The sequence below is a fragment of the Talpa occidentalis genome, unplaced genomic scaffold, assembly GCF_014898055.3.
Source record: "Talpa occidentalis isolate TD23 unplaced genomic scaffold, MPIMG_talOcc4v2.1 talOcc4.8, whole genome shotgun sequence".
NCBI classification, from domain to species: Eukaryota; Metazoa; Chordata; class Mammalia; order Eulipotyphla; family Talpidae; genus Talpa; species Talpa occidentalis.
The window spans coordinates 71,370,051-71,397,707 of NW_023605194.1; the positions used below are offsets into that span (position 1 = coordinate 71,370,051).

The window sequence follows — 27,657 nt, forward strand, 5'->3', positions numbered from 1 at the left end:
TTCCTTTCTGACTTGGTGCCTTTTCTTCTTGCCCACTTGTGCTAGAACTTCCACGCCATGCTGAAGTGGCCGGGGGAGCCTTTGCCTGTGCTGAAGCTTAGATGAAGGCATTCAGCCTCTCCCCATGGATGTCAGCTATGGCCCTTCATAGGTAACTTTACTGTGTTGAGGAGTTACTTCTATGGCTATTTTCTATCAAATTTCATTGATTCACCTCTCATTTGTAAAAAGAGGTGATTTCGGGAGGGTGACATCACACTGGGATTAAAATGCACTTTTCCCCACAGCCAGCCCAGCGGCCCTGCAGAAACAGAAGCGTGTGCTGTGTCGCGCAGCCTGAGGGCAGGGGCCACACAGGGCAGCTGAGCTGCTTGTGGCCGTGCTCATCCCTTAGTACCGGACGCACGGCCCATCGCCGCCTTCCAACTGGTGTGTCTTGTTAAGTGCACCTCGAAAGATCTGAATAAATGACTTAGATAAGGAGGGCAGGGGAGCGCTTCCACGAGCACTGCCTTTCGCCACCTCTAGACTGTCTGCACGTTTAGTCCTGATTAGTGGCCAATGACCTGGGTGTGGCCACCATAGCCTCCCCAGCTGGTGCCGATCCCTGGGGAGGCCCTCAAATGCAACCCTCTGAAGGCCACTGACACTGTGATGCATCTTTGCATTACTTTTGGGAGAAGTTGCATTTCTAGCAAGTTTCCAGGTCATGAACACAGAACGTTTGCTTCTTGGGCTGGAGTGATGGCACCATGGCTGCTGCCGCCTCAGGGTCACCAGACCCTTTTGGCTCCCACATCGCAGCTGTGCTGACCCGAGCTTTGTTCTGGGTGACAAAGTGGCCACACTTGGCTCAGCTCCCTACTTTTAAACTTTCCCTGAGGTGGAAAGGGTAAGATTTCCTGCTAGAGAGCCCAAGACTCTGCCAGTGCTAGAAACTTCAGCGTCGTGTGTAATAAACGTTCCTAGTGCTGACACCTGGAAGGATCCAGCACAGACCCCAGTGATGCTGCCATTTCCACCCTTACCCAGGGTCTGGGCTCGTCCCGTGAAGAGAATGCCCCGTCCGACTGATGATCCTCAGGAACTAGGAAAAGGGAGGGAACTTTTCAAATGCCCTCTGTGTTAAGAGGAAGAAACGTTCTGGGTTCTCCCGTGACAGTTATCCCACTCGCCCCAGGTGAGACCTGGCAGATTGTGGGACAAGTTGAGGGAGTGGGCCTAGGCGTGCTGACATGTGACGAGTACGCCCACTGTCCCCCGCCTTCCACCCACAGCCGAAGAAGAGTTGAGACAACAGTATTTTCACTTCATTTATTCCTTCCAAACAAGTCACTTCACACAGCAATTGGGTCTTTAAATCATAAGCCTCATGACAAAGACCAAGGCATCGCAGTGATAGCGGCAGAACTGCATGGTGTACAGAATGGCCCCACGCAGCCCAGCAGTGACTGTGGAGAGATGGCAGGCAGACGTCTCTGCAGAAGACACTGCACCTTCATAAGGCTGCTGCTTTCCAGTGCTCCTGCATGGCCGGGAGGCTGGGGGGGGGGGTCTGCATCCGTTTGCCCTCGACGACCACACTCATCTATTCTGCATTTCAAGCTGAACTCAACAAAATTCCTCTTTGCTGAGGAAATCTGATTTCCTGTAAACAGCGTGACTGGGTCCCGCACGGCGCCACATGAGCCTGAAGCTCGCAGGTCAGCCCTGACCTTCGGAGACCCGCAGGTGTACATGCCCATGCCAGGAGGACATCGGGCCATGTCACCTGCGTGCAAACCCTAACCCTTTCTCACACTGAGCTGTGCTGACCTACAGCTCTCCTGTCAGTGCTGACCCTACCCGCAGGTCTCCCTTTAGAAATGAGCATGTTAGGGCAGCAACGGAGCTCACGGTGGCGGCCTTGTGGCCTGCACCCCAAGGGGAGGGCCGTGTTGCCCCACGCCGCCCCCAAGGCACCTTGGAGGTCTCCAGAGAGCATCACTGGGTCTGGGGAATGCATCTCTGAAGAGGCCCTTCTGTCGAAGCGGCACTTCATACTCCCTTCACCCTAAAACAGCTCAGGGCTACCCCGCTCTTTACATTCCTATGAACCACTGCCTCAGTCAGCACCCACCATGTGGTGATGATGTAGTGATTCCGTCAACATAAACTATTCAAAGCTCTAGACACAAAATGGCAGCTAATCCTTGGAAAAGAGAAAAACAAAACCCTTCCTTGCCATAAGAGAAATTTTTCATTCTTTTAAAGTTGAATGAAAGGTGCCAACATATTAAAATTCTCAGTAAGAAAACATCTAAGCTAGTTAGTAAAACAGCTCATTTCAACTCAATTGCTAGTTTAGACCTAACATGGTGCTGTTCGCACAGGCACTCTGAAGGCCTGACTCAAAACGCAGTTCCCTTAAATTTGCTTGTTAACAAATGAACAGCATTAAGCATCTAATCTTTTAAGAAAGACTACAGCCACCTTTGCGCCGTGGGCGCGTCTGAACATTGTGCTGCACAGTGAGTGACACGGAGCCTCACAGGCCAACTCGCAATGAGCCGCCCACTGCGCCAGGGCCTATCCATCAGCCCGACCCAAGCAGCTCCACTCTGTGTGCTAATGTTCTTCACAAGATCCCTGCAGAGGGCGAACATGTAAACTTTCATATTTTTTAAAGTGCTGCAAGTAACAAAGGTGTCTTGACACACAAAGACCCTGGTTCCTGACATTTGAACGCCAGGAAGGCCACCTGGCCTCCAAGACAGCCCAGGCTGACCCCTCCTGCTCCTCGGTGAGACAGAAGATACGGGGGCCTGGGCAACCAGCTTAGCTCACGGTTTAAGGCCTGTTCAGGACAGAAAGAACCAGGCGAGAGGGCAGGCACAGCGCCCGGGCATGGGTAGACAGACAAAATACTAAGTGCTTCCTGATCGTAAGTTCCTATGACCTGAACTTCATGGCCTCATTGTGGTCGATCACGTGCCTCTCACGCCACAGGATCATGCTGAGCTGCAGCGACCCCTCCGCCGGCACAGCGCTGCCGGGCCCGCAGACCTTCCTGGGAAACCACCGAGAATCTAGTCGTGATGCCCTCCCAGAAGAGGGCAGGACTGATGTCCCATGTCCCCACAGGGCCGTAGCAGCAGCCCCTGGAATCACTCCACCCACACTGCGTCTTTGGAGCGCTTCGCAGCATCCTGAAGTCCACAGGAGCATTGTGGCGAGGAGAAGGGAGGGGAGGGACGCCCAGTCATTTTCTGCCACTGGAGTAAATGGTCTTCCTTTCAGTGACAAATTGTTCTTCTACGGCAGCCAAAACTGAACAGAAAGAGGTTTCATTCTGCTCAGGTGCCAATGTAACAAAAAGTCTCTGTATATCCCGTTGCAAGGCCCAAGTCCATAGGTTTTCAAAGTTCAAGATTAAAATTTACCCCACGAATAATCTAATTTTAGGACTTCATTCAGTACAGTACAAAAAAAAAAAAAATCTTTAAATTCACGAGGCTCACAAGCCTGAGTTAAGAATAAGCCAAATTTATGTTTCTAAAATAGTGCTCCAGCTCGAATTTTCTATGATCACCTTGAATTTTCTATGATCAGAATATCACTTTAAAATACTGTGCTGAATTTCAGCAGCTGATTCAACCAGAAAGTCACTCCTGGAACAACCTGTCGTGGGTGTCCAGCTGTGCCTGGCGACCTAGATAACAGGCCCTGGGCGTGGGGCGGCTCCCAGACAAACTCGGACACGCCCAGAGCGAGCCAAGGTCTAAGCCCCAAGCAACACTGAAATGAAGGGGCTCCGCTTTACCCCGGGGCTCTTTCTTCCCACTTGTTAAAACTAATCCAACACGTACAAAATATACTCAGTTTTGAAGTGGCTGAAATTTACACTGGGAAACACATCAACACAGGCCTGGCACCTTGTAAACCACTCAATAAATACGTGCTACGAGAATGAACCTCTAAAACTACAGTCGGCAAAGGTCAAGTTTGGGTCCCAAAGTCCCTAAGAAGGGCAGGGAAGCGTCACATGGCGCTGCTGGACAATGCCTACTGGTCACTCTCAAGCTTCCCATTGATTTTCTGGGGGAAATACAGACACAACCACCATTTGAGCCAGATGGCATTTTCAATCCGGTTCCTCTGTACAGATGGCGGCTGCCAGACACCAAGTGTGCAAGGTCACAAGTGCTGTTTTAAGGCTCAGAAGAGGAGACACGTATGGTCCATCACTGGGAATACCTCACGTGCCCAAAGAGGCGAGTCACACACAAGGCCAAGAAATGTCACCTTGGGGCCCAGACACACCTCACGGCTTGGTCCTTGAAGGGACACCCTCCTCCATCAATGACAGATTTTTAACTTTTATATAGCCGTCTTCATTGAGTGAAAGTGCTAAAAGGAATGTCCATTTCACAAAATTTGCCAAGGAGGTGTGGTGAGACGCGAGGGCTAGGAGTTTACATAGGCTCCCTCAGCAAGACGCTGTGTCAACACTGAGATGAACATGACAAACTCGACAACCTCAAGCCTCTTTTAACATTGTATGAGATAATACATAGTGATTCATAATTTAGCATCCCTGAACTTCAAAAGAATTAAGAGGTAGAAAACGTTTATCTGGAAGAGCTCACACGGAAGCTAAGCTGTGGAAGGTGTGGCAGGGGGACTGCCCGAGAGGGCCACAAGTCCATGGCCACCAGGGCAGGCGGGAGTCGCCAAAAGCTGAGTAAGGCAAGGACTTAAAAGCGGTCATCTTTAGAAGTGAGAAAAATTCAATATTATCATCCCAGTTACTTAAAACTTCTCCATTGCCAGAAGACTGCACAAGCAAAGTGCTCATCTGCAGCACGTGAAGTCACTCAATCGCGCGGCAGGCTGGGCCAGGGAGGACACACTGTCCAGGCTGCAGGAGAGCTCACCGGGCAAGTTGGGCAGCCGCTCTCGCTGCTGACCCAGGCTGTCTTCAGGAGCTGAAGGAGGGCTCCAAGCAAAATGCAGAGAAAATCAAATCCCTCCACGCAAATCTTTATGGAAAAAGCAAAAATCAAGCACTCAAATTTCAAGGCATTCAATTAAGCAATCATACCTGCTTAAATTTAACATCTTAGCCGACGTGACAGAGATGACAGCGAGCAGCACCGGCACGGGAGGCCGAAGGTCTGTTAAAGCTTCACGGAGTTGCTCAGGCACCATCCCCTCACACCTTCTGCTGTGGACGCCAGGACCGATGCCCTGGGCACCTCAGAGAGGTGATTCCCTTTCCCCAGGAACAGAACCCCCCCCCCTCATGAAAACGCTTGTCACGTACTTATCACCAAGCACGTTTTAAAGTCTACTAAACAGCAAAGTGAAACCAACTCGGACAAGTCTGAGGTCTTCATTGGAGGAATCACTTCACAGTTCAGAAACCATGAATTCCGTTTTTAAAAGGATTCAACCACCGGGGACACTGGCTTCTGTCCGGTGGCTTCACAGGAGGCCTTCCCATTAGCCCTCCCAGTCCGCGCCCCCCGCCCCCCCCCACACAAAGCTGAGTTCTTCTAGAAGTGACCAGTGCTGGGCGCCAGCTTGTGCCACTACACCCAACCTTCAGGGTAGTGTCAGCAGGTAGCAAGGGCTGTTAGCGTGTGCCCAGCAGGAAGGGGGCGTGGACCCCCACTGCAGGAACGGGTCTGTAAACTTGCACACTGATTTTAATCTTAACAAGGAATTTCGGTCTCTTAGTGATTTTAAGCCCAAAGGGTGGTTCAAGCATCGCGTCCTGTTTGTTCGTCAGCATCAGGAGTAGCTTATCGGCAGCCCAGAGCCTTCTGGGTCTGTGAGGTAGTCGGCGTCGGTCCCCTGGGCATCGTTCACACCTCCCCAAAGTTGGTGTGGCCCGTCTCCCTGGCATGATCCCGGGCTTCTGCCTGGCCAGTCAGGCCCTTCTGGCACACCATGCAGCGCAGGGCGAAGTGGCGGATATCGGTGTACTGCCGCCGCCTCCGCGCGTCCTCTGCCAGCTCCAGCGCCTGCACAAGGACAACATCGTCGCTGGTGGAGAAGATGGTCAGAGGTGGGGTGTCAGGGTCGGGGAAGTTGTGCTGCAGCGGGTCGTAGTGGATGCCATCGTAGATGAGCAGGACGCGCTTGGAATAGCCTGCATCCTCCCCGAAGCGGTCGATGCGCACTGTCTGGGTGTCCACCACGCAGATCTCGCACTGATAAAACTTAGATAGGATGGAGATCTCTATGGCGCCCCCCCAGGTGTCATCCCTTCTAATCCAGTCACAGTACTCCTGGTTCGTCTTCCCCAGGATGGCCTCGCTGTAGAAGTCAGGGTCACCTGCGACAATCTGTGCTATGAGGCGTCGCATCTCAGGGGCATAACCTGGGTTCAAGACCCCTCCTTCCACCACGTAGTACACGCTGGTAAAGAGGCAGGAGTTGTCCGCGGGAACGGAGGCTCTGGTGAGCACAGGTGGTGTTTCCCTAACATAACTGGAAGCACCGTGTTTCGTAAATGCAGGCGAAGCCTGGGGCCTGGTTGGTTCTTCCTCAACAATCAGCATGTCACCTGGTCAAAACAAAATGAAACCAGGCCTCAGAAATCACAGATGAAGCTGGGTGTTCATGAATGGAGCTTGCAAGTCACAAAGAGGAGGCTTAGAGCATGAGTAGGGTGCTGGGGAAAATACAGCCTTGCAAACGAGTGGCCAGGAAACACATAAAGTGACTCTGCAGGAAGTAACGCTTCTAGTCACCAAATCTTCAAAAAGATGAAAGCAGAACAGAGAGCAACTTGCTTCAGCTTTGCTTTCCGATTCAGTAAAGGAGACTGAACTACGAGTACCTTTACATTTACTTAAGAAAATAAGTTTCAAGAATAAGCTCCCTGAGACACACTGGAGGCATTTTTAAAGCACAAATCTTCCAGAAGGTGTTCACCCCAGACTAGGCCACTAGGGGGTTCTCATCCTCCAGAAATTGCACCACCTACCCTAGTACTGTTTACAACACCCCCCACCAGGAGCTGTGAAAGACCCGCTGAAGTCTGAGCACCGAACTCTGCGGGAGACAGACCTCAAAAGAGGAAAAGACAAAGTATGCAGGACCCTCCCACCTGCTGTCATCTTTCAGGGATACAGGGGGAGGCGACAGGACTGGGGATACAGGCCCACTTCTGCATACCTCTGAGGATGCAGAGGGAAAGCAGTTGAGTCAGACTTTGTCAAGAGGGACTCCAAACAGCCTAAAGGGAGGGACCTCCTCTGTAGGGGCTGTCATGCGTCCCCCTCATCTGGAACCTCGGGGTCCCCTCCCAGGATGGCTCCATCCCTCCCTCCATCCAGCAGCACCTTGGAGCTGCTTGTCATCCCTTGCTCGGACGCCCAGCCCCGACAGGTCCTCCACAGCCCTCACCCACTGCCCGGGCCAGTTCCCAACACTCCTTACCCCCCGGCTGAGCAGGTCCCCGACACCCCTCACCCCACGGCCAGGGCGGGCCCCGACACCCCTCACCTGACTGCAGGGGCAGGTCCCCCAGCGTGGTGTCCCCGTTGCTGAGGTCCAGGCACTCGGGCGGGTATCCCACCAGGATTCGCTGTCCGCCCGGGGCGATCCCGGTGATGGCGGCGATCTGGCCCTGGAGCTCCCGCACGGGGGTTCGGCTGGACAGCCCCTGCAGCACGTGGGTGCCGTCCTTGGCCTTGCAGCGGAGCCGCCACATCGTACCGCAACCCGCGGCGCCGGCCTCAACCCCCGTCCCGGCCGCAGGACCGGCTCCGCCGCCGGGGCAACCGGCCGCCGCGCCGCCGCCAAGATGGCCACCCTTCGGGGCGCCAAACATCGCGAGACTCGCGGGCCCGGCTCTCGCGACACTTGGGTCGGCGTCCGCCCGGTAGCAGGGCGCCGCGTCTCTTAAAGCGCCAGCGGCCGCGGGGTCCCTCGGACTGGGGCGCCGGCGCAGCGCTCCAGTATATAAGCGCCGCGGAGGGGCGGGGGCCGGAATGTGAGCCGGACCCGGGGAGGGCGGAAGTGATTCAGCCGCTGCTGCCGGTTGCACGTGCCGGCGACGCGGAGGGCCAGCTCGGAGCGCGGCGAACGCCGAGCATGCCCGTGAGTCAGCTCCAGGGCCCGCGGGCTCGCGTGACGGCCCCACTGCCCAGACGCCGACGTGCCCGGCTCGCCCGCGGGATTAGGTTGGCATGTCCCCGCGCCGCAGAGGCCTGGAGTGAGGTCATCTGGGCGGGTGCGGAGGGCCGAGGCCTAGGCCCGCCCTGGCCCGGGGGCCTGGAGGCCGCCCTCGCGTCTGGCAGCAGGAGGAGGGCGGGCGGGGGACCTGCCGCTGGGGCTTCTGGCGAGGTGGAAGCTCAGTGGCTAGACGGCCGGGGACAGCGGGGCCGGCTGAGGGCCGAGGGGGCGGCTGTCACTCTCGGGGACAGAGGCTTGGACGGACTCGCCCTGAGAGAAGGGTGCATGTGGGCCTGGGAAGCGGAATAAAGATGCTCTGAGTTTATCCCGAGGCCCGCGCGCGCTGTCCTTTCTCCGTTCCGGCTCCAGGGGGTCGGAGCCCCCGGGTCCATTCTGGGTCCTCGCCGGGTCCATGGGCCAAAGCAGCCATGAGACCCCCTTGAAAGGTGTGATGTTATCTCCGTCATCTCTGCTGGGAAAGCCTCCAGCAACATGGTGGTCACATCTTTACCGATCCTGTGTTAAGCAGAGCAGTCTTCCTTCTCCCCTATTTAAGAAGACACAACCATGGTGCGGCTTGGGGGCGGAGAATGGAGAAGGGAGTACAGTCTACTGGAGGGCGGCGGTGGGGGGAAAGGAAGGGCCGCAGGACCCCTGAGTCGGGGGTGGGGAACGAGGACCAAAGGACTCCTGAGTAGAGGGACGGGAGGGCCTCAGGAACACTGAGTGGGGGGACGGAAGGGCCGCAGGACCCCTGAGTGGGGGGGGGCACGGGGCGACAGCAGGAACCCAGAGTGGGGGGGAACGGGAGGGCCGCAGGACCCCCGGCTGCGTCGCGAGGGAGGCTCAGCGCGGGGCTTCCCGAGGTCGGCCCGCTCTCGGGGGATGCAGCCCCCCGGTGCACAGAGCTCAGGGAGTGGGGGCTCGCGCAGCAGAGCATCTTCGCGGTCCTGGGTGGGCGGAGGTGTTTCTGGGGCGAAACCGGAAGGAAAGCGTTAACACCGCGAGTTCCCCAGACGCCCGCCGGTCACTTCCGCCCCACGGACGCCCGGCCACAGCCCGCTCTCGCGAGAGTCATGCCGCGGCGCGTAGCGGCCCCGCCCACAGTCCCGGGTTGCTCGGCAACGCGACCGCCCGGCGGCGGGCGGGGCGGGGCGGTCCCTCGGGTTCGGCCTGGGGCGGTGCCGCAGGCCCCGCCCGGCCCCGCCCCCGGGCCCGCCGCCACGATTGGCCGGGCGCTCCAGGTGAGCCGCGCGGGGCGGGCCGGCGGGCACGTGACGGCGGCGCGTCGCGGGCCGCGGTTCCTGGCGGTGAGAGCGGGGCCGGGGCGCGGGGCGGCGGTGGGCCGGCGCCGCCGTCGGGCTTCGGGAGGGCTCGGAGCAGTGACCTTGGGGAGTCGTCTGCCCGGCGCCCCGCGGCCCGGCAGATTGCGGCCGGGTGATGGGGGGGCGCGCACGCGCCGGGGCTGCCGGCGGTCGGGTTCTTTCCCCGGGACCCGGCCCCGGGTGTTTCCTGGCCGAGACCCGCAGGACCGCAGTTACTTCTCGGTGGCGTTCTCGGACCGTTACCACCCACCCCACCTCGCTGCTGTTACTGTCCTTGCAGAGTCGCGAGCTGCAACCTGAGATCAGGAAGGGACGTGGGCAGCCGCTTGCTTCGTTGCTCACCCTCGGTTTTCCATCTGTAAAATCGGGGAAAGTATAATGGGAGCTGAGCTGCCTGTTCCAGGATTTCTGTGTGACCGAAGGGTTAGCATGAGGGCAGCCTCCTGTCCGCATCCCAGGGGGGTCCAGTGGGGCTCGGCAGATGAGGCTCAGGCTGGGAGACTCCTGCTGGGCCAGGGCCAGACCCTGGTGAGGAAGGTGCTGCTGGACTTGCCCTTGGCCCAGGGCTCTCTAAAACGTACACTGTGAGGCGCTCTTCAGGGTGTGTTCAGATGGCTGTCTAGTTCCCCTTCCTTACGTTCCTTCTGTCCCTTCCAGACTCTTGAAGAGCTGCCATGTCTGGGAATTTTGGGTCTTCCTCGGAACAGTACAGCAACAGCTGTGAACCGAAAACTTCGAATCTTCGCTCTGCAGAGAAGAAATGTTGTGAGTCCCGGGACCAAGGGCTGTGTTCTCCCAGGACTTCATCTGGGACTGCACTTGTAATGCTGGACTTGGCTGCTTGGTGGCAGTGAGAAATAGTTCTTTGATGTGGGAATTTAAACCAAAGTCTGCCAGGGCAGTTTCCTGTCTGGTGAGGTGTCTGCCTTCGGGGCTAGATTGCTTTCTTGAACTAAAATCTTGTGTCTGGGAGATACCTGCACATGTGGTGGATGTTGAACAGCCCGGGAAGGGAGGAGCGCAGGGGCGACTTGGGATGATCGGCTGTTGTTTCCCTTTCACCTTGGCTGAGTTCTGCCAGGCGCCGCCCCTGCAGGTTGGAGCCAGGCTCCGGGATCAGCCCTGAGCTCTGATTTCTCACCTTGTCTTGTGCCCTGCACTTTCTCTCTGCTTTAGCCTTTGCACTTTACAAACCACTTCCCTGTGGTCCAGTCCTCTGGGGACCGGGTGCCCAGGCACCGGCATGCCAGTCTTTGAGGCACACAGCAGGTGTTTGCAGGGAGGGGAGCCTCACTTTCCGCCCCACACATCTGCCTTTCGGAGCATCATCACAGACCGGAAGCCCCCCACCCCCCCCCGGGTTGCTCCTTCCTCTTGGCACAGCAACAGCTACTTCTCACTCTGCGGTTATATATACCAGCAGGTGGAAACAGCGACCGCAAGAGACCTTGGACGGTCTCATGTTTGGCTCTTCCCTGCGGGCCTCGACCTTGCTGTCTCAGCTCCACAGGCTTGTGATTTACGATGACAAGCTCCTTCTCACGTGGCACCCACTACGCCGTGGGGTGGCTGTTGCAGTGTGTTCTGAGGCTGTGATGTGGGGGTGGGTGCAGCTCTGCCAGGTCAGGGAGCCAGGCACGGAGGGCGATACCCCCGGGAGAAGCAGACTTGCCAGCGTGTGCATGTTGCTGTGGGGCCAGATTGCTGCTTCCCGTCTGGGTTACTGCTGCTCAGCCATGTGTCCTTAAAGCTGCTGTCTCTGCGCCTCAGCTTGCCCCTGTTGTGAAGCAGCTGTGGGTAGTGTCACCTCGAGGGAGGGATGTGAGTGCAGGCTACCCACCCCCATGTGGCTGCAGGCGGAGCCGCGTTCTGCTGTGGGGTAGCATGCATATGCAGTTCATGTTGTAAGCGAGGGGACCCCGTGAATGCTGTGGGGGCGCCTGTGTGAAAGCCCTGGCAGAGTCACATTTCCAGTGAAGAGTGATTCTCTTGAGTACTGAGCCAGATTGAGGAGTACGGGATGCACATCTTAAAGGGGTATGTTAACTGGAAACACTTGATCCGAAAGAGCAGGGAGCTGGGTGGTGTCACTAGTGGTGAGGGTCCCTGGCCCCACCAGAGCCCGTGTCCTTCCAGCTCTGCCCCCCACACACACACCCTCAGCTCCCCCTGATGCTCCCACCTTATTCTGCCTACTCAGCAAGGCCCAGGTTTCTCTCTTGTCCTCTAGAGTCATTCATTCATTCTGCATTCTTGAGTCTAACCTTGATCCTTGATGCTTTAATTCTTGATCCATTAATATGCTCTGGGCCATGATTTCTCCTTTTCTATCCTCTTCTCCCCCTGAAGAGTCTGGCTTGTCCTGAAGCGCCCACCTTCAGTTACTCCAGCTCCCCTGCATGGAGATGGCACTGTCCTCAGGAAATGAACAGTTATGAAGATGTTGGTTTCTTCACCTCTGTGTTCTTTTCTGTGTCTTGGGGCAGACTCCGTGCAGCTTGGAGCCCAGCCATGCGGCTGTGTCTGCAGCTCCGCTGTGTCCGGGGCTTTGCTGTGGCCTCTTGCTGTGGCTCCGCTGTGTCTGGGGCCCCGCTGTGTCCGGGGCTCCACCGTGTCCTCTTGCTGCGGCTCACCTGGTTTGTCCACCAGACCTCTGGAAGTGGTGGGGCTGGAGATTAGCAACTTCAGCTGCTTCATGGCTGGGTACCAGGTGCCGACCCTGCTTTCTGCTCCATTTTGGATCAAGTGCCCCCCAGCGCACCTCCCTTTATGATCCTGTACCCCCAAAATCAGGGCTGCAGAACTGTCAAACAAGAGGAACATTCTCTGTTGGAAATAGCACTTCCCAGGGCCCTTTAAGTGGGTGCTGAGCTGCTCACTCCCCTTCTGTCCATCCATTTATCTGTCCTTCCCATGTCTCCCGCTATGTAAAGGGAGAGAGAGAAGCACCTGTCAGGCTTCCCATCCTGCTGCTCCTCTCCGAGGTCCGACCCCAGCGATGTGCAGCATCCCTCTGCCGTGCCTCCTCTGTCTTAGGCTCCGTGTGTGTCTGCCCTAGGGCGTCTGCCTTCTGTGGCCGTGCAGCACCCTCTGGCCTCCAGCACCCTGCAGTGCTGAGCAGCGCGCTGCAGACTGGCCTTGCTCTGTGTGCTAGCACCTCCTCGCAGGTGATGGGAGAAGGGGTGCGCCTCCGAAGTTGCCATCAGTGTTGCTGAGATGCTCTCCTAGAAAGTTCTACGGCATAAGCTGTTTTTACTATTTCAAAGTACTTGGTGGAAATTGGGCAAGAAGAACTGTAGCTCACTGGCCACCTGAGCGTCGTGCTTCTAGGTAACGTTTGGCCTCAGAACCTGAACGTTGGTGCCAGTCAAGCAGCGGTTCTGTGGCTTCTGGTGACAAGAAATAAAATGTTACTGATGGACACATGTCCATGGTGGTACACTGCAAGGCGCTGGCCTAGTTGGAACACATTGAGGAAGACCTTCATGTGAGGAGCCAGGAGCCACTGTCCTGAGCCCAGCTCAGCCCCCCAGGGTGGAGAGCTCAGGCTCACCCGCAGCTCCCTTCGTGGGCGCTGATGGGGTGGGCGGCTGGGACCCAGTCGGGTAGTGAAGCCACGGGCCAAGCCCAGGCCTGTCCTTGATACCCCCCTGCCCCCCTACCCCCCCTCCACCCCGTGCGAAGGCCCAACTCTGTTCTCTGGGCTCTACTGCTCCTGTCTGCAGGAGGGAAGTTGTCAGGGCTCCTCCTCCACATGTGGCCATGAGGGGAAGAAGTGTGAGGCTGGAAAAGTGAGTTAAATGTGGGCAAAGCAGAGAGAAGAGAATTTCAGTGTTGAAATAACTTTCCGTTATACGGCAGGGTGTGTCACATGGCCTGTGATTAATCAGAATGGGGGGGGATGGCGGTGGGAGTCATGGGGGTGATGGTGCTGGTGGAGGTGGGGGTGATGGAGGAGGTTTTGTTTTCTAATAGGCAGGACAGTGTTTCTCATTTTGCCCATGTGGCCATCTGAGTGGAAAGCGGGGTTGAGGGGCACAGCAGGGGGCTGGCCCTGGGAGCTAGGCAGCCTCCTTGGCAACTGTCTTCCCTTTGTGGGTGTCCCTCTCTATCCAATTGGGTAAACACGGAGCAGCTGGCTCCCTGTTGGTTGCGGAGCAGTTCTCCCAAGTATCAGCTCGTTTTCAGCTCCGGGGAGGGTACCGCTTGGGGACACCCTGGTGGGCTGGACGGCGTGGGCAGCGGCCTGGATGTGCAGCTAATACAGCAGGTCTCGGGGGGCAGAGCACAGCATGGAGCTGGAGGCTATGCCTCAGCTGAGGTTTTTGCTTGTGTGATGGGTGCCTGGCCAGACAGGGCCTGCTGGAGGTCAGAGCGGGTGGCACCGTCGCCCTGGTGCCCAGGCTTGTTATGGGATGCCAACCTGCTGCTGCTCAGGGCCACCTCTGAGGGGCTGCGCCCGGCCCAGCTCCCTCCCCGAGCTGCTGGGCCAAGCCTGCAAACCCGGCTCCAACCTGGAGTCTGGCCACCCCACCCGCAGCCAGGGCCTCTCTGGCCCCTTGTCAGATGCCACTCGGGAGCGCCGAGGCCTTCTCCCACCCAACCTCTGCCTGCTTCTCTGCTAAGATCTCTGCCACCCTTGTCTCAGAAGAGGAAAGGTGCCTGCGCAGCCAGCTCCAGCTTGACTGAGCTGCTTGCAGAGTCCAGGGTCACCCTGTCCCACGGCCGTGAAGCAGCCACACTCTGCACACCCTCTGGAAAGCAGGGCTGGGGCTTGTTGGGAAGGTGGCTCTTTCCGCCCCACCCTGCACAGGGCTGACTCTGCGCCCCTTACACCCTGGCCTCTGGGCGGGGCATGTGCCTGGCACTGGCTAGCTCTCAGGAATGAGCTGAGAAGACTCTTGAGAAAAACCACTGAGGAAGCCCAGGCCTGGCCCCCGTGCTAGTAGCTCCTCCCACAAGGCTTCAGGCGGCCTGGCAAGCTCTGCCCTCGGAGCCTCTGCTTTGCTGCTTTCCCTCCTGTCCACTGAGGGCCCTCTGTAGACAAACACCCCGAAACCTGTGTCCAGAGCTGGCCGTTGGCAGCTGGTGTTCCTCTTTGAATGGGCAGTGAGCACTGTGCCAGGAGGGTCCTTAGTGGTCACTAAATCTCACTATCGGATAGATGGTCCAGCGGGCAGCTTGTCCTGAGCACGGAGCCTGGCTCTTTGTGGTAGGTGAGCTGATTGTTGCCTGGGGAGCTGGAAGGACAGGAGGCAGCAGCAGCTCTGCACTGGCCATTTTTGTCGCTGTACATTCTCCCGGAAGCACCAGCCACTGGGGTTCCTGCTGCTGCGCTTGCCCCCATCCACCATGTGCCTCGGAGGGGACCGCCAAATGGTGGGAGGACATGGCTCTGGACAACCCCGTGACCCTTTGGCCCTGCAGGACAGGGCGATACTGCCCATTTGCCTTCCCGGTCTCCTGGGCCCCTGGCCTCCCTGAGCCCATGGGAGGGCAGGCGTGTGGCCAACGCTCTCGGGCCTGGTCACCTGGCTCTGTGGGCTTCGTTTTCCCCAGCCTGGGCCTCCTACATGACCAACTCCCCGACGCTCATCGTCATGATTGGCTTGCCAGCCCGGGGCAAGACCTATGTGTCCAAGAAGCTCACCCGCTATCTCAACTGGATTGGGGTGCCCACCAAAGGTAGGTGTGCTCCTGAAGGGAGGGGGCGGCACTGGGCCTGGGGCGCTGGGAGAGACTTCCCCCGAAGTGAACATCCAGGCTGCTGCGGGCAGCCATGGGGGGCTGAGTCAGCAGGGCCTTTCACATCCTGGCTGTGTGGGTGGCCCGCACCGAGGGGCACTTCCCCTGACCTCACTGTGCTGAGCTGTGTGCATGTCCACATGGCTGGGGGAGCGCGGCTCAAGCTGTGCCCAGGACCTGCCTCACTCCTGGCTGCCCCTCGGCCACACTGCCCTCGGCCAGAAGCCCTGTCTGGCAGGCTGTGGCCCTCAGCCTGCTGGGTGTGGGTGTCCCGCAGTGTTCAACCTCGGGGTCTACCGGCGAGAAGCCGTCAAGTCCTATAAATCCTACGACTTCTTCCGGCATGACAATGAGGAGGCCATGAAGATCCGCAGGTGAGTCTGTGCCACCGTGGGCAGCGGCTGGGTGCACTTGTCCTGCCCGCAGGACTACAGGCAGGTGCGGATGGGACAGGGTGGCCAGATGGCCCAGCCGGGAAACACAGCAACCGTGGGAGAACAAGGGGGGCCTGGGGCCGCTGCACTTCCCGGCCGCCCCAGCCCCCCTGCTCCTGGCAGGCAGTGTGCTCTGGTGGCGCTGGAGGATGTGAAGGCCTACCTCACTGAGGAGAGCGGGCAGATCGCGGTAAGCCTGCCTGCCTGCCTGCCCACCCAGCTGCGCGGCACCCTTTCTGCTCCCACTCACTGGCCCCGGGCTCTTCCAGGTGTTCGACGCTACCAATACCACCCGGGAGAGGCGGGACATGATCCTGAGCTTTGCCAAGGACAATGCCTTCAAGGTAGGCCCTGTTCCTCTGGGTGGGGACAGGGAGGTTGGGGTCTGGTGGGGAGTAGCCACTTCTGTGGTGGCTGCCAAGCTCTGGGGCCTGAGTCGTGCCTCTTGGGCAAACTCCCAGTTCCTGATTGTTTCCTCCCAGGTGCTCCTCAGCCCTTAGCCTGTGTGCCTGAGGCCCTGGGGAGGTGGTGAGAGGAGTTTCCAGCCCAGGGAGCCCCAGAGGTGGCTTCCGTGAAGGCACAGGGGAGGTGGTGGGGCCTAATGCTTGGCTCCTGGGTGGGCCTGGATGCTCGTGTGGGCTCTGCCATCACTTCTCCTCCCCTGGCCAGGTATTCTTTGTGGAGTCTGTCTGTGATGATCCCGACGTCATCGCTGCCAACATCCTGGTGGGTGGCCTGTATACTGGGGAGGACCAGCTGGCATGCAAGGGGGTGGGGTGGGTTTAGGGGTGGGGCTCACCCTCTGGACCTGCGAGCCCCCTTGGCCCCTCGACCCCTTCCCTCATGGGGATGCAGGATGGGGCAGGGGGAGGCCGGCCATGGAATGAAGTCAGAGAGGCAGCTCCTGGGCCTCAGGCCTGCATCAGGCCCCCAGCCTGTGCCCCCAGGGCGCCATGTGTCCAGCAGACCTGGGCCTGGTGGGTGGGGCGCCCACCTGGCCACTCTGGAGCGAGGTCAGACCAGGCGCCTGCTATGAGTGGCCCTGGGGAGCAGGGAGCCCCTTCTGCTCTCCTGGGCAGGGCCGCTTCAGCCACATGACCACCTCCACCCCTGTAACTGTAGGAGGTGAAGGTGTCAAGCCCCGACTACCCCGAGAGGGATAGGGAGAACGTGATGGAGGACTTCCTGCGCAGGATCGAGTGCTACCAGGTCACCTACCGGCCCCTGGACCCCGACGACTATGACAAGTAAGGCAAGGCCTTGGCCCACCCTGCACAGATGCCCTTCCCCCAGCCCAGGGAGTGGACACCAGCCCTGGGTGCATGCAAGCCCCGGGGTGACCTTCCCCATGGAGCGGGGACCCTCACCATGGCCCTGCCTGCGCCTGCTGTGGGGGCTCCTCGTGGCCTGTAGTGTGTGGAGCCATACCCTGGCAATGCCCACAGTGACCAGGACACTCCCCGCTAGCAGCGAGCCCAGGCCTGCGGCCGCTGCACCCGGGCCAGCTCTGCTGCTTCTGATCCCTGCACCCGCCAGGACTGCCAGCCTTTGGTTCTGGAGCTTGTCTGTTCACGAGCACATGGCGCTGCTCCATGCATTAATATGCGTGCTAATGCACACAAAGCATGTGCGAGACGCTATGCACGTGCACACATGTGGAGCACACGGGACACGCATGTGCCATGAGCCGTGCTTGTAGCTTACATGCCCTTGAGCGTGCCTGTTCCAGTCGCCTGGCCGACATGTGTCTGACCGATGGTGTACGTGCCCAACACTTGCACTCACGGGGTGGTTGGTAGCCTAGGCTGTGCTCCCTGACGCCACAGGGCACGGGGGAGACCCCAGTGTGTGAACGTGCCAGGCCTAGGCCGCCGGGGCCCTTTCAGTCCCCCTGGGGGCTCCCAGAGCATATCGGAGCATTTCCCGATAGTGGAGCCAATACCGGGGCCGGCAGGTACTGTGGTCCACACGAGGGGTCCCGGGAGGGTGCGTTTGTCCCAGAAGGGGACAACTGAGCGCATTGTTCTGGCTCTTGATTTGAAAGCCCTTTGGAATGCGCTCCTGTTGTGTTAAGGGAGCAGCTGGAGCTGGCGAACAGTCTGAGGAGCCTGGAGTGAGCTAGATGTCCGTCACGCGGGGCCTGGAGATGTGTTTCTGGCTCTTGCCTCCCCTCCTAGTGACGTCAGCCCTCGCAGTCTGCATGCCTCACCAGCCTGGGCGCTGGCAGGTGGCTGCCCTTCTGGTCCGGCCTGTGGGGAGGCCTGGGTCCTGTGGGCGGTACTTCAATAGGGGCAGGGCATGGGGTGCTGAGGGTGGCACTTCAGGTGCTTTACCCTCCCTTGGGTGTGAGGACCAGCCCTCCCACTGTGGCTTCCTCCTGGCAGGGTGCAGAGCCCTGGAAGCCCACGCTGACCACAGATACCCCCCTGCCCTTGGCCTACACTCATGCTCCCCTGCTCTGCCCCAGGGACCTTTCCTTCATCAAGGTGATCAACGTGGGTCAGCGCTTCCTGGTGAACAGAGTGCAGGACTACATCCAGAGCAAGATCGTTTACTACCTCATGAACATCCATGTGCAGCCACGCTCCATCTACCTCTGCCGGCATGGGGAAAGCGAGTTCAACATCCTGGGGAAGATCGGGGGGGACTCCGGCCTCTCGGCACGGGGCAAGCAGGTGGGTGCTGGGCAGTCCCGAGGGGCGGCTGGGCCCGTGCCCCCAGGCTCGGGTGTGTCTCCCAGAGCCTGTGGGTGCACATGCCTCGCAGTGGCGGGAAAGCGGGGCTTCAGCCAGCAGGCGTCGCTCAGGCACCGTGTGTGTAGGCCCGGTCCGCGCTGGTGGGGTTTGCATCCTCTTGGGCTTAACCTACTTATACTCTACCTCAGCCTGTGGGCACACACGTTGTCCTGTGCAGCAGCTTCAGGGGGTTTTCTCCCCCCCTCAAATGCTTATTTCCCCCAAGTTCGCCCAAGCTCTAAGGAAGTTTCTGGAGGAGCAGGGGATAACAGACCTGAAGGTGTGGACCAGCCAGCTGAAGAGGACCATCCAGACGGCCGAATCCCTAGGGGTGACCTACGAGCAGTGGAAGATTCTGAACGAGATCGATGCTGTGAGTGGGCTCTGGTGATGGGAGGCAGTGAGAGGCCCCACAGGGAGCATCCAGAGCCCTGTTGGAGAACTCATCTGTGGCTGGTTGGGGCCAAGGGAGGAGGTGGGCTCCCCACCTGCGTGCCCCTCCTGGCCTGGGGACCCGGCCGGCCTCACCTATTGTCCTATGGGGGAACAGAATCAGTAACCCCTCACTTCCCCTGGCTGCTTTTGGTCAGTTCTGGAAAAGCTCTTTCCAGATAGTTCCTGACCCTCTGAGCTGTCCTTGTGCACAAAAACAGGCATTTCTTTCCTTCTCTGTGCCCTTTGTGTCCCCTCAAGAAGACTGCCCCCCGCCCGCCTCCAGTCCTTGGTCCTGCTGATCGCTTGACCCCCAGCTTCTCATTGAGGGAGATGGTGGCAGCACAGGAGCTGGGACAGGAATGGGGGCTGCCCCCTCTGCTCCTGACCCACTCAGTACTCGGGGCGGAGGGTGGGAGGCTTGTGCCTCAAGCCCTGGCAGCCCCACAGAGAAGCAGCTGGGGCATTGGTGCATTGGTGTCCCCTGCCCTGGCCGGTGGGCCATGGAATGGTCTCCCTGGAGGTAGCCTGTCCTGCAGGGCGTGTGCGAGGAGATGACCTACACTGAGATCCAGAAACAGTACCCGGAGGAGTTCGCGCTGCGTGACCAAGACAAGTACCTGTACCGCTACCCTGGGGGTGAGGTAAGGCTGCTCGGTGCTGGCTGGGAGGACAAATATGCCTCAGGCCTGTGGCTGGTGGGCCCCTGACTGTTTCACTGGTAGATGGCAGGTCCCTCCCTGGGTATCCTAGAGGCCAGCACAAGGCCTTACTCTTCTCTTCATTCTGCTCCTTCCCACCTGGTCCAGCTCCAGGCACCCCAGACCTCACATTGTCAGTCTCTGAGGAAACCCCATGTCTTCTCATCTGCGAGTCGCTCTGAAAGTTCTGAGCCCTTAAGGGAGAGCCCAGAGCTGGGGAACGGGCAGGACCCCCAGGAGTGGCGAGCCCCAGAGGAGGCCCTTGGGGAGACCTTAGGACAGACCCAGCCCTTCGTGGCTGCTGGTGCACCTGCCCAGCGCCCGCTGGCCTCTGACTGGTGCCCGCTCCCCACAGTCGTACCAGGACCTGGTGCAGCGGCTGGAGCCGGTCATCATGGAGCTAGAGCGGCAGGGCAGCGTCCTCGTCATCAGCCACCAGGCTGTCATGCGCTGCCTCCTGGCCTACTTCTTGGACAAGGGCGCAGGTGCCACATGGCGGGCGGGCCCTATTCCCTTGGGTCCAACCAAGTAGGCCCAGCGGCCTGCCCCTCTGCTGGTCAGATCCTGCATGGCAGCCGCTGCTTGCACTGCTACCCTGCTTGTTCGTGGCGTGTGACTCTGCCCTCCAGGAAGGCGGTGGCTTAGACGTGTTGCATCCTGGGTGGACAGCCTCTGGGTAGAACCCTGGGGTGGGGGCTGCTTTTCTGATGTGGCAGTAGGGGGCTAGGGTGGCCTTGGTGCCCCAGGAGGGTGCTGGCTTCCCTCTGGGCGGCCACCCCTGTTGCTTCCTTCACCTCTTGTGGGCCGGGGCTTCCCTGCGGACCGCACCGGAGCACTCTCCTCTGAAGAAGTGGCCAGCTTGCTGAGGACTGCAGGACCCAGTTTAGGAGGTAGCCTGGACCCCACTGGACAGCCTTGACAACCCCCTCCTATTTTCAGAGGAGCTGCCGTACCTGAGGTGCCCCCTGCACACCATCTTCAAGCTGACCCCCGTGGCCTATGGTAACTGGGCGAGGGCTGGGAGGGTGTGGAGGAAGCTCAGGCCTTCAGGTTTTCTCAGAAGGGGTCTGAGGGTTCCGCCCTTCGCCTCTGTAGACCAGGAAGCTCCGCCAGCACCTTCCTTTGGTCAGACCTGTGTCTGCGCAGCCTTAGGGACCCTCCCGTGCCCACTGAAGCTGTCGGACCCTCCTCAGAGCTTTGCCTCAGACCCCGTGCGTCCTTGTCTCTTCAGGGTGCAAGGTGGAAACAGTTAAACTCAACGTGGAGGCTGTGGACACTCACCGGGACAAGCCAGCTGTAAGTGTCCCTGGTCCGCTACGGGCCCGCCCTCAGCTGGGCCAGTCATCCTGGGGCACGACCTGGAATGGCTTCCTTCCATGGGGGCGGCTAGAGCTGTGCTTGTACCTCTTCAGAGGCTTGGCCTTGCACCCACTCCTGGAACCCAGTTAATGTGGTGCGTGTGGTGGAAGTGGGTGCCGGTGTCTCCGGGCTGAGCTCGGCTAGGCTGCTGTTGCAGAGGAGCCTGAGGCAGGTGGGCCAGAGGGGCTGGCCCAGTCGCCCCCAACCTGTCACATGCAGTCCCCCCCTCCCACCTGTGCCGGGAAGGAAGATCATGGCCCAGCCCCATATCCCTGAGCCCCAGGTGGGGCTGGGCCCCATCTGAGGAGCCGCCTTGAGAGGAGGTCGCGGCAGTGACAGCGGCGTCAGCCTCCAGGAGCCCTCGGCTGCCCTCACATATGTGGTGTTCCTCCATTTCCAATCAGAACAGCTTCCCCAAGAGCCAGACCCCCATAAGGACGAGAAGGAACAGCTTTACGCCGCTGTCCAGTTCGAATACAGTAAGGCGCCCACGAAATTACAGTGTTGGGAGCCGGCCCCACAAACCTCTCAACGCCCCCCAGCCCTGGATGTGCAAGAAGGGGCCGAGCAGCTGAAGAGCCCCCAGCACTGACGTGACACGGCATCCCTCAGGCTGGCCCCTGTCCCTAGTCACTGAGGACGCACTCCCCCCTCAGTCCCTGCACCCCTGAGCCCTTCAGACCCAAGGGGTTTCCAGACCAGCCTGGGCTGCAGTTTGAGATGCTGCCTCCCCTCCCCTGCCACCCCAGCCTCAGTCAGACTGGCCTCCCCTGGGGGCTTGCAGGAGGGGCAGGGTGCTCCCCTGGTGAGTGGCCGGGCTGGGGGTGCGTCACTTGCCCCTCACTGGCTCTTGTCTGTCTGGGTCCTGAGCTCGTGCGTGTCCGTGTATGGGCCGGGGCTGCAGTCCATGTGACTTTGGGGTGTCCCGGCCCCCAGCCTGCCCCTGTGCGCCCACCCTGGCTCAGTCCCTTGGAGGTGCTGTGTGCTGTGCTGTTGGCCTACAGGAGCCCGGCTTTCTTCCTGTGTGCTGGGCCATGTCATTGGCCACTATATGTTGGGCCAGTTCCATCTCTTCAAGAGACAGCCTGAGCGCTCAGGACCTGACTCGGTGTACCAGTGTCCTGGCTGTGGTTTCTTGCGCGCGCCAGGCAGAGGCCTGTAGGCACCTTGGGCCCGGGACTGGGATTTGAGGGAGGAGACCTTGGGCCTGGGGTTGGGTTTGGGGGTCTCTGCTCTGGGCGCAGCTTGGCCCACTGCACAACTTCTCCCAGGCACTGTCCTAGGCTTTCATCCAGTCTACTAGGTTCTGGGATCCCCCTGGAGTTGGGGCAAGCATTGGTTCAGGTGGGGGCGGGCAGGGCTGTGCATTGTTTCCAGTCTCTTTCAACACACTCCTTTCTCTGAGTTAAAAAATAAATCTTGCATCAGCAATTCTTGTTCCTGATGTAGCAAAGCATGGGTGAGTTCAGCGACCCCCATCGGGGAGCCCCTCCCCACTGTGATGTCCCTGGGGGTCTAGGCCCTGGGCATCAACTCAGTTCATTTCTCTGGGGCAGATGGGTTTGAGCTTCTGGGGGCCTCGCCAGAGGCAGTCTGGCCGCACACACGGGTCAGGGCTGTTTCCCGAGTCCAGCCATGTCCTGGGGTTGGTAAAAGAGGTGAATTCACTGACCACTTGTGAGTGCCCACTGGGCACCGGAGACCTGGTATCCCGCTGCGTGCTTATTGGGGCCTGTGGAGCTTTTGAAGTTCCACCCAGCCTGTCTCGGGTGCCTGTGTTTAGGGTCTGGCCACATCTGTGTTCCACACGGCCTGGAACCTGCGCCCCAGCAGGGAGGCTGATGCAGCAGGCTGGGGGACTGCCAGCGTTTTGGTGCCGTGGTCGTCCTGGCAGCACTGGGTGACGCTTTTGGAGGAGCCGGGTCTCTGGTGCGTTGTTTCCCTGAAGTCGGTCTCCAAGAACCGGCGCCCCAGCTGTCCTGTGCTTCCTTGGCAGGTGCCAGGAGGGCATGTGTGGTCTGGTCCTCAGGGGTGAGAGTGGGCATGGCTATGTGAGGACATCACACAAGCAGCAGTTACTTGGAGGCGGGCATGGATGTGGCTCGGCCTGGGAATGCCTCACCTGTTCTCTTGCCATTGACCATGAGGCTCCTGGGGCTGGAGGTGGGGGCCCCAGGCAAGCTGAGTGGGTCTGGAGGGCCTGGCCGAGATGGGATCCCATGCTTTGGGGCGAGGAGATCAGGCAAGGTGCAGAGCGTTTCGTGGGCTGTGTTTGGGCTGCGCCGCCTCTGAGAGGAGAGGAGACCCCTTGTGAGGGGCCTGTCACCCCCAGTCCTGTGCCATGGGGAAGTCTCTAAAGCTCCTTGGGCCTGGGGCTGCATCCTGAGCTGCTGTGAGGAGGAGCCAGGGGCGTCCCACACTGAGTGTTCAAGTGGTCCAGGAGAGATTCCAGGGTTCTTCTCTGAACCCATGTTTGATCTTTAAGATGCTGGCGAGGTCGTTTGGGAACAAATCCTTGAAGTTCTCCTGTGAGCAAGAGAAATGCTCAGGGCCTGGGTGGCTGGAGCAGAGGGGAGGCCCATGACCGACCAGCCCAGTTCCCCAGCTGCACTCATCTCGGGTCTCACTGAACCCCCAAATGTGTGCATTTTCAAAACACTCGGTAGACTTACAGGGTTTTGTGTGCGCTTTGGTGTTTGTGTTTTATGGTGTTAAAGTTTCGTGTCAGCCAAGGACGGACCAGCAGGGCCCTCTGGCATGTGCACGAGCCGGGGGCCAGGGTGGAGGGGAGGAGCGTGGCTTGTAGAGGAGCAGCCGCTGGCATCAGTGTGTGGCAGGTAAAGACTGAAGTGGCGACCCCTCCTTGCTGTCACCTGTGTCCCGGCTCCTGGGCACGCCTCACAGTGTCGCTGCTCTGCGCTCCTGTCCCCTGTCCCTGCTGCGGCTGCCACAGATGCTCGGATGATGCTGCACTTGTAGCCTCGTGTGCATGAGCACTGAATTTCGCTTTCAAAGAGCAGCTTCACAAGCTGAGGCACGCTATGCCGCCCCGCTGCCCCGCCCCCCCAGGCTGGGGCCGGCATCCCCCACGTCACTCACGTGTGCTTGGATGCTTTGAAGTGAGGAGATTGGCCCCTTTTCATGTGGCTGCGGTTCCGTGGGCTCTTGGGAGGGCTGGGTGTGGGCTGAGCCCTGGTGGAATGGGGACCCTCAGGGAGACCAGGCAGCGGAGGTCCTGCAGACCCAGCTTTGTTGAAGGGAGCGTGAGTCTTATTTAGTCAGTGACCCCGATGTCAAAATCTGACACTCCAAGCCACATAAGGTGTGTGTACATGTATTTAAAGTGCGCGCGCGCACGTGTGTGTGTGTGTGTGTGTGTGTGTGTGTGTGTGTGTGTGTAAAGAATGGGTAAATAAAATTGTTGAGTCTCCTGCATCTATCCCAAGGCTCTGGATGTTTTGTTGTGTTTGGGTTGTGCTTGCCCCCCCACCCCCTGCTTATGTACCCCAACACTTCAACTGAGCTGCTCTCCCGGAGCTCATACCAGCCGAAGCCAGTGGCCAGCTCCTGGGGCTCTGGTGTCCTGGCTCTCTCCCCCCTTCCTGGCAGACAGGGAGGACATGCCAAGGTGCCTGGAGCTGTGTTTTTGGTGCCTGTACACAGTAAAAAAACAATCACTTTCACCTGCACGGCCTCGCGTGGCCTGTGGCCATCCTCCCTCGTGAAAACCTCAGGGTCTCTGAGAATGCAGGGGCTGCGACGTGACCACCCATGTCTGAGGAGACTGCAGTGGGGTGAAGGGGCTTGCGTCTTCTCCTGGCACAGGGCGCAGAGGGGGAGGGCACCTGTCCCAGCTGCACCCCCCCAACCCTGAGCCGCATTAGATGTGAGACTTGGGCCCCGGGTGCCCGCATCAGAACCTTCAGTAACCGCATCGCTTATGGCCCTAGCGAGAGACACCACAAATGCTGTCTGGGGAACACAGTGCGTGCAGGGGCTTGGGGAGAAGCTGGCTTCCGCTATGCGGACTGACCTCGGCCTGGACGGCAGTGACTGCGCACCCGGAGCCCCCGGGGCCTGGCTGTGGTGGCTGTGGCCAGCACACTCCTTTCACATGGGGCTCCCTGCAGCTCCCACCTACCCTCGTGGGCACAGAGCTATGTGGGCACCTGGCCACACCCGGGTTCCGGCGTCCTCAGGAAGCAGTGCAGGCCTGGCCAGGCGCCAGGCCTGGCCCGGCAGCCGGCTGGGGTAACTTGTGCTCTCTCCCTCTCCTGCTCTAGGCAGAGGCAGTGCGGGCCACACATGGGCCTGGCCCTGCAGCGTCCCTCCTGTCGCCGTCCTGATGGTGTGGAGGCCGAGCCGACCTCTGGGGACCGGGATCCACCGACGGCTTGGGATGTCGGCCCCAGGGCACAAACAGGAAGTTAAGTGGGATCAGACCTTTGGGGACCCGCCTGACAGAATAACAGCCGCACTGAAGCCTTAGCTTTGCTTGAAGCCCTTAGCAGCTCGTCAGCGAGTCCTGACTCTCCGCACTGGCGGGCCCAAGCAGCAAGATGGGACTGTGGCCCCGGCCCAACGACTGCCCACGTGCACATGGCCTTCACAGTGGGCGGTGTCCATTGGTAGCAAAGCCACATGCAGAAGGGCCTGTTGGCACCCGGCAAGTGGGCCATGGGACATGTGTCCCCAGCACTTCATTGTCACGCTGGAGATGGTTCCCTAGGCGCAGGGAGGGCGCTGGAGAAGGCACACTGGATCCCTCTGGGGGCAGCACCTGTGGTGGCCGAGCAGTTCTGGCCCGGGGCCCCTGAGAACAGGCCCTGCCCCATATCCGGTGACTGTGGCTCCTGCCGGGGATCACTGGCACTGAGCACTGCAGGGGACCTGGCACCCCCACAGAACCCAAGAAGTGGGGAGGCCTCCCCAGAATCAGCCCCATCAGGAGTTGCATGCATTTCAAAATGGGCCCCTAGCTGGCTGTGAGTGCGGGGAGGGGGCCTGCGTGGCCAGGCCGGCGGATGTCGGGTCTGCGCTGCTGGTCACGGCCCTGAAGGAGGCCTCGGAAGCTTCCCGAGGCAGACCCCTTTGTGGAGAATCGTGCATTTTCAGTCTGCAAATGTTCGTTTTTCCCCTTTCACTCATATACCCCTTGCTGGGCAGTAGGGTCATGGCGAGAGGGGTGTGTGGGGGACCTGGGGACCTGCCTGGGCGGCGCCGGGGTGGGGGGATAGCTCCCTGCAGCTCCCTCCACACTCACCGCAGTCTCCAGTCACTTATTTTTGTTGAGATATTTATTCGTCCCGGGGTCTGATGCCCGCATGAGCGTGCGCGTGCCCAGTCAGGATTGAGCCGCCTCGCCCATCTCAGAGAAGCTGCTAGAAGCAGGAGCTTTAGGTCTAATGTCTGCATCTCCTTAGATTTCCAGAACTGGGCGTTGTCCCTGCGAGTGGACACCGGCGGGCTGGGCACCGTCCATGTCCTTGAGCACTGTGTATAACGATGTGTAGTCTCAGTAGCCGAGACGTGCTTCTCTGGCGTGAAGCGTGTCTCCTGGAGGTGCCATGTGTCACCTGTGACAGCGCCACTGCTGCCATGAGAACAACTGCAATAAATGCTGTTTATAACCAAGCATGATCATGAGGTCCCCGGCCAGAGCTGTGCCTCCCCACACATGCAGTGCTGCCAAGCACAGGCCAAGAGCGCATCCGTGTGAAGGCTTCTTGGGGGTCAGGCCACCCCCGGGTTTCTGCTGCCTATTTTCTCTGGGTCGCCCATCATCAGCACCAGTGCAAGCACTCAGTGGGGCCATCACTGCCCCATCACATTCCAGAACCTTCCAACACAGTGCAGGCCCTGTTTGTCTCCACGCACTGGCTGGGACAGCTTGTGCCTGCTGGGAATGTTGCTGGGAAGGAGAAGGCCAATGGCAATCCTGACCCACCCCTCCAAGACCGAGGACCGGGGCCCTTGGGGACCCTTGCAGATGGAGTGATGGGGCAGGACCCTGGGCCAGGGGGTTGCGGGTTGCAGGTGCAGTACGTGCATCTCCAGGTAGGTGGGGCTGGGCCGCGGCCAGCTCAGGTCCAGCGAGAGCCCCTGAGTGTGAGTGTCACCTGCGTCCAGCTCCAACCCAGCCCCGGGAGCAGCCCTCAGGGAGTGCATTGGGTACCCCAGGCTGCCAGGTGTCCCCAGCCACCACCGCCACCAAAGCGGGTGCAGGGAGGCTGGGGTCCTCCCAGTCTCAGCAGTGATGCCTCCACGGTGACTGTGTCATGGCCACAAGAGCCACGTCTAAGGGTCAGACGCAGGGCCAGCCCACACCCCAGGTGAGGTCCTGGGTCCTGCAGATGTGGGATCAGCAGGGCGACACCCCCCTCCCCCCTCCCCCGATGGAGCATCCTTGTCCCTGCACTGCCAGGGCCTCTTGACACACCCACACCAGCCCTGCAGGGGGCATAGCCACACCCCAGGTGACAGTCCCGCAGTTTCCGGCCGCACTTCCTCCCCAGGGACACCAGCCCCCGTCAGTGCTGAGCCTCAGAGAATGTGACAGAGCCAGGACACACTGGAAGAGCTGGACACCGCTCCCGGAGTTTGGGGTAACCTGAGCCCACCTGAGAGGGGGGCCAGGAGTTGGGTGACAGTCCCCCCCACCCACACCACACCGCATAAACCACAAACACCACCCCACATACACAGTATATGCACTACACGCACCACACACACACCACACACACCCACACACCAGTGT

At 59.7% G+C, this 27,657-nt stretch overlaps 2 protein-coding genes across 3 annotated transcripts; one reads left to right on the forward strand and one right to left on the reverse strand.

Annotated features, from left to right (window-relative positions):
- Positions 1-500: 500 nt before the first annotated feature.
- YOD1 (YOD1 deubiquitinase) lies at positions 501-7,825 on the reverse strand. Its single transcript, XM_037496685.2, has 2 exons — positions 7,498-7,825; positions 501-6,553 (listed from the first exon to the last, which is right to left on the reverse strand). Exons 1-2 carry the CDS (start codon positions 7,823-7,825, stop codon positions 5,850-5,852), a joined length of 1,032 nt encoding a protein of 343 aa, XP_037352582.1. The 3' UTR covers positions 501-5,849.
- A 190-nt stretch (positions 7,826-8,015) lies between these two features.
- PFKFB2 (6-phosphofructo-2-kinase/fructose-2,6-biphosphatase 2) lies at positions 8,016-26,102 on the forward strand. Of its 2 annotated transcripts, none has more exons than XM_037495761.2 (15): positions 8,016-8,094; positions 10,152-10,259; positions 15,054-15,179; positions 15,517-15,613; positions 15,797-15,863; positions 15,943-16,017; positions 16,343-16,399; positions 16,796-16,920; positions 18,141-18,348; positions 18,635-18,781; positions 19,380-19,484; positions 19,897-20,026; positions 20,481-20,543; positions 20,773-20,837; positions 25,184-26,102. In XM_037495761.2, exons 2-15 carry the CDS (start codon positions 10,169-10,171, stop codon positions 25,244-25,246), a joined length of 1,419 nt encoding a protein of 472 aa, XP_037351658.1. In that variant the 5' UTR covers positions 8,016-8,094; positions 10,152-10,168; the 3' UTR covers positions 25,247-26,102. The 2 variants fall into 2 exon arrangements, with proteins under 2 accessions (XP_037351658.1, XP_037351657.1); XM_037495760.2 differs by lacking the exon at positions 25,184-26,102 and adding an exon at positions 21,310-24,974.
- Positions 26,103-27,657: the final 1,555 nt, after the last annotated feature.